General features: G+C 35.2%; 1 protein-coding gene across 6 annotated transcripts in view; it reads left to right on the plus strand.

Annotated features, from left to right (window-relative positions):
* LOC106884137 (alanyl-tRNA editing protein Aarsd1) overlaps positions 1 to 10,314 on the plus strand; it is a 426,316-nt gene that overhangs the window by 335,511 nt on the left and 80,491 nt on the right. For all 6 annotated transcript variants that reach the window (XM_089364768.1, XM_089364772.1, XM_089364771.1 and 3 more), the window contains one exon: positions 8,579 to 8,720. In XM_089364768.1, coding sequence (XP_089220894.1) covers positions 8,579 to 8,720 — 142 coding nt within the window. The remainder of the gene's footprint in view (positions 1 to 8,578; positions 8,721 to 10,314) is intronic.

Here is a 10,314-nt window from a genome sequence, read left to right on the forward strand (position 1 = left end):
AAGTAGATATAACTATAAATCACAGCAGGTAAACATTGAGGTAAAAAAAATCCCTTGGATGGGGAAATTGAAGGGAAGCCTTTAACTTTTCCGATCTAAAGCATTTTTAATCTAATAGTTACACGTTGTTATTTATAGTTTCATCTACTTCAGGTGACATAATTAAAAATCATTTATTATATATATACATATATATATATATATATGTATATATATAAAATCTATGTGTATATGAATATACACCCTCTCTGACTTATTCTTCATGAGGTCAAGGTTTATCTATGTTAGTGTTTATATGCACACACACAATATTTATGTGTAATATGTATGTATGTAGTGTGTATATGTATGTATGTTATGTATGTAATGTATGTATGTATGTAGGTAAGTGTGTGTTTGTGTGTGAATGTACGCATGTATGCCTGTTTTTTGTGTTGAGTAAATTAAAATTGTGCTAACAGATTAAAATTCAGTAAAATATTCTAAAAGACTAAATTTTTAGAATCAAGAATCTTTAGAATTAAAATTAATTTGCTCCTGATTAAATTAACTTTTCGAAATGTATGCAATCCATTTTAGTAAGTCTCCAAGACTCTCCCCCCCCCCACTACCTCCATCTACGTCTGCCAACTCCCACCCCACCCCCATCTCTTCCTTTCTTTATATCATTGTTTTTCACTTACCGATATTTTTCTGTATCAATTTGATTCTTCTTTCCCATCATTTTCTCAAATTCTATTAAAATTGTCTTTTTTTTTTTATTTACTTTCTTTAAGTGTTGCGACTTTTTTTTTTCCATATATATGCTAATATATATTCATATAGATATATAACTATATATGTGTGAATATGCATGTTTGAGTGTGTGTGTGTGTATATATATATATATATATATATATATATATATATATATATATACACACACACACACACATACACACAAATATGTATGTCTGTATGTGTATATATGTGTGTGTGTATGTCTGTATGTATATATAAATATATATGTGTGTATATATATGTTTTGTGTGCGTATGTGCGTGTATGTATGTACATATGTATGTAAGTATGTATGTATATAATTAGTTCTTGTTTTGCAATGCACTTTTTGTTTTTGATATCTAAAAACAAAAAAAAAAAATTCTAGAACTTTTACCTAATAATTGTAGTAAAACAGCAGAGAAGTGTGGGGGTGGCGGTGGGGGAGATTTTATTTGATCAAAATATGTATTTAGAACATTATGCTGTGGGCCACATTCACTTAAACTTTTACACTCTGTTCTTTAATGATCATTATATTCTGTCTAACTTAGTCGCTTCCCCTCTCTCTCCTTCTCCCTCTCTCTCCTTCTCCCTCTCTCTCCTTCTCCCTCTCTCTCCTTCTCCCTCTCTCTCCTTCTCCCTCTCTCCCTCTCTCTCTGTATATATATATATATATATATATATATATATATATATATATATATATGCATGTCTATCACCCTGTCTTTCTCTGTTTCTCATTTCTTGTAAACACTCTGATGCTAAACGCATCACATAGATTCACTCATGAATCTGCATCCTTTCACAAATCGTAGTCAACTTGTCCCTTACAAATATTCAAATTAGTACAGTCTTCTCAACTCTCTCTCTCTCTCTCTCTCTCTCTCTTTCACACACTATACACACACACACACACACATATTTTTATATGTATGTATATAGTGCTAAGAATAGGTAACAAACAGCCTCTCCTGGAAGTTACAGCTTGCAATTTGCTTACTCATGTAAACTGCACCTAGCAACCTACCTCTTGTGGAAGTTGCACCCAGCAATCTGCTATGCTATGAAAATTTTCCCTTGCAGCCTACCTACTGATGGAAACCGCACCTAGTGTCCTACACTTTTATGGAAGTTATTTCAAGCCTTCTGCCACTTTTGTAAGCTTTCACCCCTTTATAGAAATTGCTTCAAGTCAATTGCCCCCGCTGTGCAACCTTCCATTTCTGGAAAGTTTCCTCGATATAAGCTGCACCTAGGAACTTACTTATAAAAGTTTTATGGTCAAACTGGCCATATCCAGTCTCTCACACCTATCCTACAATGTCATTCTCAAAATAAACAATATGGATGAATAAGAATTACGTTTCACAGAATAATAATAATCTGAAAGCTCGAAGGATTAAAGATGAGACTTCTTATATTATGTGATAAACACAATACATGTATTTATGAGCTCCTATGAGTTTCATGTGCTGAAAGCATGTCAGGCCCTGTTTTTTTAATATGTCTGGTGTCCTAGCAATCTAGACACCAGACATGTTAAAAAAAAAAACACTGTTTGGCATGCTCTCAGGACATAAAAATAATAGTACCACATAGAAACATATATTGTGTTTATTAAATAATATTTATTTCTTACCAGTTGGAGAACATTTTTTGTTGATCTTACCATCAGGGAACACTACACTGTTTACACACACACACACACACACACACACACACACACATATATATATATATATATATATATATATATATATGCACATGTATACATACAGATAGATGGATGGACAGATGTGTGTGTGTGTGTGTGTGTGTTTGTTGCTTTTTGTCTTGATGTAGCATGATAGTTGTAAATGATTGTCAATCATATGAGTAGTGTCACTCATTTCCAATATTTTCTGAGAACATTTCTGGTCACGGGAATATATTACCTTGCTTGGAAAGCAGGTATGGGTTGGTGACAGCAAAGGTATCTGGCTACAAAAGATTTGCCTTTATGAACTCTAACACATATGCCAGCATGGAAAACGGATGTTAAGGGTTGATGATGATGATGATGATGATAGACATATTAGAAGAAGACCCATAAAGCCAAGCAAAATCACAGTCATGGCAGATACCAGTGCCACGCAAATGGCACCTATGCCTGTGACATGTAAAAGAAGCCATTACACTCTCTGAGTGGTTGGTATTAGGAAGGGCATCTAACCATAAAAAACCATGCCAAATCAGATTGGAGTCTGGTGCAGCCTTCCAGCTTACCAGCCCTGGTCAAACCATCCAACCCATGCCAGCATGGACAATGCATATTAAAGGATGATGATGATGATGATAACGATGATGATTGTACATATAAATATGCACAAGTGATTAAACAAATGAAAGAAAATAGCACTCCACACATTTGACGAGAGTTGCATAGATTTTTTTTAAATAACCGTTTGACACAGCTAAGTCAAATGGTTATTGAAAATATATACACACAGAATACAGAAAGGATTATAATCCAAGCTGTGTCCTCATGAAGCACATCTGCATAATCTGGCTATCAAATGTATGTATGAAACCTTTGCAACTGCCATCAATTCCAGTCTTTATTTTAGTATCTATTTGAGCATGCGTTTGTCTGTTTCTCTGTGTGTGTGTGTGTGTGTGTGTGTGTGTGTGTGTGTGTGTGTGTGTATACAGAGAAAGCAGAAGGAGAGAGAGATATACATATATATATATATATATATATATATATACACACACACACACATATACATAACAAACAGAAACACAATAGGGATATATATAAATAATATAAATAGTTTTTTGATCAGTAGAATTCAATTGACCTTGTTTTTTTTTTTATATTTTCTTTTTACTTTTCTTCCTATTTTAATTTTTTGGTTTTTTTTTTCTTAATCCTTAGCTAAATTGCAAAAGAAACTTTACAGAAGTTATCTTTGTCCTTTATAGCAAATATATAAAGCTATATCTAGAACTGCTTCAAAAACAGCCACAGTCTCCAGAACAAAACCAGGGAATAACCTTAATTGGAATAATGGACTTAGTTTAACTTGTTTACATTACCTGTGAGGGTGGGGTGGGGGTGTTTTTGTATTAGGATTGTATAAAGTGGATATGAGTGTATATGTATGTATATATATACACACACACCCATATATGTATATGTTTATATGTATGTGTGTGTATATGCATAGATGTACATATGCAGCCATATATATATATATATAAATATATATGGACATATACACCCATGTACATACATATATATATGTGCATGTATGTGTGTGTGTGTGTGTGTGTGTGTGTGTATGTAGACATACACACATGCGCATGCATATACACTAACGTATATATAAACATAAGTTCACTGAAATGAGAAGAAAACATGAAACAGTATTTTTCATGTGTGTGTGTGTGTGTGTGTGTGTGTGTGTGTGTGTGTGTACGCGTGTTTTTCGTGCTTTCTTCTGATTTCACTGAATGTTTATTTTTTTCCCCTTCTATGTTGTTCTAGGCAAGGAATAATTTTAAAACTTTCTTTTATTTTATCTTATTTTTCTTATTTACACACACACACACACACACATATGTATAAGTTCATCAAGTCAATTATTATTCCTCACTTTAAGATATTGTTGGAGCCAGCCAATTATTTTCGTTTATTGCGTTTAAAAAAAGTGAAATGGGATGGTTTTGATAGTCCATACATTCCATCGTACTCTATCTCACAATAGGTCTTTACTTCTTATAAGATAGAGTACTATCTATCTATCTATCTATCTATCTATCTATCTGTCCATCCGTCTATCTATCTATCTATCTATCTATCTATCTACCTATCTATTTATCTATCTATCTATCTATCTATTTGTCTGTCTGTCTATGTATGTATGTATGTATGTATGTATCTATCTATCTATCTATTTATCACTCTCTCTCTCTCTCTCTCTCTCTCCACTTATATGTGTGTGTATGTGTCTGCGTATGTGTATAAATCTCTGGTGCACTAACACGGTTTTCTTTCACTACCATTCTCTACTACAGAAAGCATCTACAGATCTCAGCTGACACTATGTAATAAACAACTATAAAAATTTTGCCCTTATATATGTTCCATCTTCATAAGTAGACAAAGAGGTATAAGCTGGTCTACCTACAATCCTGTGTCTGAATGTCACTAACAACTAGATATTCTCTTTAACCGTCCACAGAGATACCACTTAGAGAACCAATATTTTTTTCTACTCTAGGCACAAGGCCCTAAATATTTTGTGAGGAGGGTCCAGTCGATTAGATCGACCTTAGTATGCAACTGGTACTTAATTTATCGACCTTGAATGGATGAAAGGCAAAGGTGACCTTGGTGGAATTTGAACTCAGAATGCAATGACAGATAAAATACCACAAAGCATTTCGCCCAGCGTGCTAACGTTTCTGCCAGCTCGCCGCCTTACTTAGAGAACCAATATTACTAAAGGCAAGGCGGAGAGCTGCAGAAACGTTAGCACACTGGGCGAAATGCTTTGCTGTATTTCGTCTGCCGCTACGTCCTGAGTTCAAATTCCACCGAGGTCAACTTTGCCTTTCATCCTTTCGGGGTCGATAAATTAATTAACAGTTGCATACTGAGGTCGATCTAATCGACTGGACCCTCCTCACAAAATATTTTGGGCCTTGTGCCTAGAGTAGAAAAAAATATTGGTTCTCTAAGTGGTATCTCTGTGGACAGTCAAAGAGATTGTAGGTAGAATATAGTACTAAAACCTTATACAAATCAGATATACCATTTTACATATTGGAACATAAGGTTCAGGAATGGCTGTGGGGTTAAAAAGCTTGCTTCCTGACCACCTGGTTTTGGGTTCAAATCCTCCTTCAGCAAGTGTCTTCTACTATAGCCCTGGGTTGTTCAAAAGATCAAAACTTAGTATTTGGATTTGATAAATGGAAACTAAAAGAAGCCTGGCATATCTCTTCATCTGTATGTCTCTCTATCCATCTGACTGTTCAACATGGTTCTGGGTTCAGTTTCAGCAAGCATAGTATATAAAAATTTAATCCATAATTGTTAATCCAATGAAATATATTTTGTTTTGCCCATGGCTCTTCTGGAACTCGTGTCAGACAAATGATTATAGATCATGAATACTTTTATTCACTCGCAGACTTATCTTTGAGTTCTTTATTCTAAGTGGTTGGTCATAGAGCTTCTTTTGAGCTTGTTAGCCCCTGGAATATATATGCATACATTCACACATATATATATGTATATGTATACATACATATATACACACACACACACACTATATATATATGTGTATATATATATATATATATATATATATATATATATATATATATATATATACATATATGTGTTCAAAAATGGAAAAAGACAAAAAAACAACAAAAAACAACAACGTGAGGACGTGATACAGATTGTGTTACTGGATGCTCGGGAAAGGAAAGAAAGTGAATTTGACGTTTCGAGCGGAGCTCTTTGTCGGAAACAAAGAAAGTCCAAAGAAAGAAAAAATAGCCAACGATATCCACACGGTTATATATATATATATATATATATATATATATATATATATATATGTATATATATATGTGTGTGTGTATTTGTATATATATGTATATACGTATATATACATATATATATAAATGTATATATTTATATATATGTATATATATATGTGGGTGATTTAATATAGTATATTTTAAAAAGATCAGTTCATCATTTGAACAACATTGCTTTACTGTGTAGCATAATTAAATTTGTAATTATTTCTAGATTCCATTAAGTTTTTTTTTTGTTTTTTTTTTTCCTTCTTTCTTATATCTCCCTCTTTATGAACATAAATCAATTTATATATTTATCCCGGATTGTTGAGTGAAGTTCTGCTGATAGTCCCTTTGGCATGTTAACTTCCAGTTCTTTAAAGTTCTAACTTGTCTATTTTAGCTCATTACATATTTTGTTATTGGTGGTGGTGGTGGTGGTGGTGGTGGTGGTAGTAGTGATGTATATAGTAGTAGTAGTAGCAGTGTTGGTGAGGTTATGATGACATGTAATTATAGTAGTGATGGTAATGGTAGTATTAGTAGTAGCAGTAAGAGTAACAGCTGTATGGAAAATAAGGAGGGAACATATGCTTGTGTGTATAATTTAACCATTTTTTTTTGTCCCCATATTTCTGTTGAAATATACTGTGTTTGTTTTAATTAATTTTGAAAATAATGAAGAACTTTCAAAATAACTTTGCCGTTATTAAGCTGGTCTTTTAGAACATAAATTTACATGAAAGCTTGATGGAAGGTTTTAATTTAAATCTCTTTGAATGAGAAAGTTTATATCATAGAATCAGTAGGGGTGGGTGGGGTGGTATCAGAAGTGTTGGCTCAGGCATGGCCAAGTGGTTAAGAAGTACATTTTGAAACTGTACGGTTCTGGTTTCGATCCTACTCCCATGCTGGCGTTTAACTCTAGCAATATGTTTTGAGGTGCATTAAGCACCAGTTGCATACTGGGGTCGATCTAATCGACTTCCATCCCCTCCCACACACCACCACCACCACCACGACAAAAAAAAAATTAGGGGGCCTTGTGCCTAGAGTAGAAAAGGATATGTTTTACAGTGAAGTTTGTTTGGTGCCAATTGTGCATAATCCAATGTTGTGAATGGTGGAGGAGTGATGACTGATGCATATGAGTTGTGAGGAAGGTCGGGGGGGGGGGGGTAGGTGCGGTCTTGCAGTACAGAAAGGATGAAGGGAAGCAGAATAGTAATAATACGGTAGACAGGAGAAAGACGAGAGAAAGGTAGATGATGTGTGAGGTGGGAGGTTATAAGAAAGAGTGTGGAGAGACAGACAGACAGGCTGACAGAGGACATGGGTAGAGTGGGAGATGTAAGGGGATGGGGAATGCCAACAACAGGAATTGATTTGGTGGAGAGAGAGAGAGACGGAGAGATAAATGTCTATATACAATATAATAATGATAATAATGATAATAATAATAATAATAATAATAATAATAATGATGATCTCAAATTTAGGCACATGGCCACAAGCAGTTTTAGGGGAGGGGGTAAGCCGATTACATCAACCCCAGTATTCAACTGGTACTTATTTTATCGAACCCCTGAAAGAATGAAAGGCAGACTCAACTCTGACGAAATCTGAATTCAGAACGTGAAGAACCAGAAGAGATGCTGCTAAGCATTTGCCTAATGATGATGATAATGATGATGATGATAATAATAATAATAATGATAATCATCATCATCATCATCATCATCATCATCATCGTTTAACGTCCGCTTTCCATGCTAGCATGGGTTGGACGATTTGACTGAGGACTAGTGAAACCGGATGGCAACACCAGGCTCCAATCTAATTTGGCAGAGTTTCTACAGCTGGATGCCCTTCCTAACGCCAACCACTCAGAGAGTGTAGTAGGTGCTTTTATGTGTCACCCGCACGAAAACGGCCACGCTCGAAATGGTGTCTTTTATGTGCCACCCGCACAAGAGCCAGTCCAGGGGCACTGGCAACGATCTCACTCGAAAACCCTACAAGGCCAGTATTGGCAACGGTCAGCCCTGATGCAGTACTAAACAGTGGCTCTCATTACTTCTGATCTGAACTAATTGAAAGTGTTATCAAGTACATTGTTTCATCTTGATATAAAAGAAGGGGCTTACAGCAAATATTCTGATATTTTTTTCTTCTTCTTTTGTTCCTTCTAAACCTTTCATTGCGCTTCTCACCTGCTGTTGATGTTTATTTCCAGATCGATGCCGTTCCAGTCCATCGCATCACTCGTCGAGCTGCGGAAGCCGTGAATTTCGTCGAGAGTGAGTTAACCGTCGGTAAAGATGTGCACCTCGTCGTTGACTGGGAACGACGATTTGACAACATGCAACAACACTCAGGTAACAAAAATGAAAATGCTTTATCTATCTTTTACACACCTTCACCACCGCCAACAACTGCTCCTCCTCCACCTCCTCCTCCTCCTCCTCATCATCATCATCCTTCTTCTTCTTCTTCCACTTTTGATGCTGGCATTGGTTGTTTGCCATCTTATACAGAGTTTCTGCATTCCTGGAGGCATTAGAGGTTTACATCTAACTTCTATGTATCATTTTTGGCATGGTTTCTTTAGTTTGATATTTTTCCTAATAACCAACCACTTTACAAAATATATTGAGTGCTTTTATCATGGCACCAGCATTAGAGAAGTTGCCATGTCTTTGGCAAAACTTATAAATTAGTTTAAAATCAACATTTCTGATGCTCAGGATATTTTCATTTTTCTATTTTTTCTTTCTTTTGTTAATGAATTAATTGCCAAAACAATCCCTTAAAATTTATAGTAAATTTAAAAAAAATTCGATATTGGTTATATGATGTATCTTATTTCTACTTTCATATTTAGTAGACATGGCTGTGTGGTTAAGAAGCTTGTTTTCCAACCATATAGCCATGGGTTCAGTCCCACTGCACAACACCTTGGGCAAGTGAATTCTACTATAGCCATGGGCTGACCAAAGTCTTGTGAGTAGATTTGGTAGATAAAATCTGTGTATGCATATGTATGTTTATATACCTATATCTATCTATCGGTCTGTCTGTCTGTCTATATGTATGTGTATGTATGTGTTTGAGTGTGTCCTTGTCTAGACATCACATGATAGTTGTAAATGATGATGATTATCAGTTTTCTAAGACATGTCTGGCCATGGGGAAACATTACCTTCTTTGGAAACAAATGAGGGTTGGTGACAGGAAGAGCATCCAGCTATAGTATAGAAATAAATGGACATTAAACAATGATGAAAATGATATTTGTCTCATATGATTCTGTGGCATCAACTAAAAATATTATAATCTCTAACAAATTACAATTCACAGCGACAAACAGAGAACCAAAAGAGTCAGCACATTAATTCTCTAACATTGCAATTGCCAGAAGCTATGACAGATGTTAGAACATGGCAAGGGCACTGACCTCATCAAATATATTTCTAATCAACTCTTTATAGCTTTTACTTGTTTCAGTCATTGGACTGTGGTCATGCTGGGGCACCATCTTTAAGGGTTTTAGTTAAACAAATTGCCCCTGGTACTTACTTTTTTCCTTCTAAGTCTTGCACTTATTTTATTGGTCTCTTTTGCTGAACTGCTAGGTTACAGAGATGTAAACAAACCAACACTTGTTGTCAGCTAGTGGTGGTGGGGAAACAAACACATACAAAAACACACACATACATACACACACACACATACACACACACACATATATATATATATATATATATATACACAGGCTACTTTCATTTTCCATCTACCAAATCCACAAAGCTATAGTAGAAGACACTTGCCCAAAGTGCCAGACAGTGGGACTGAACCCACTAACATTTGGTTGGGAAGCAAGCCTCTTATCACACAGCCACATATACTTTTTTCACTTAACTAAATTGCTCTCTATCAACTGACTGCCATTGCCTCATACATTTCTATCCT

The sequence above is a fragment of the Octopus bimaculoides genome, chromosome 16 (genome assembly GCF_046866305.1).
Source record: "Octopus bimaculoides isolate indiv1 chromosome 16, ASM4686630v1, whole genome shotgun sequence".
Classification (NCBI taxonomy): Eukaryota; Metazoa; Mollusca; class Cephalopoda; order Octopoda; family Octopodidae; genus Octopus; species Octopus bimaculoides.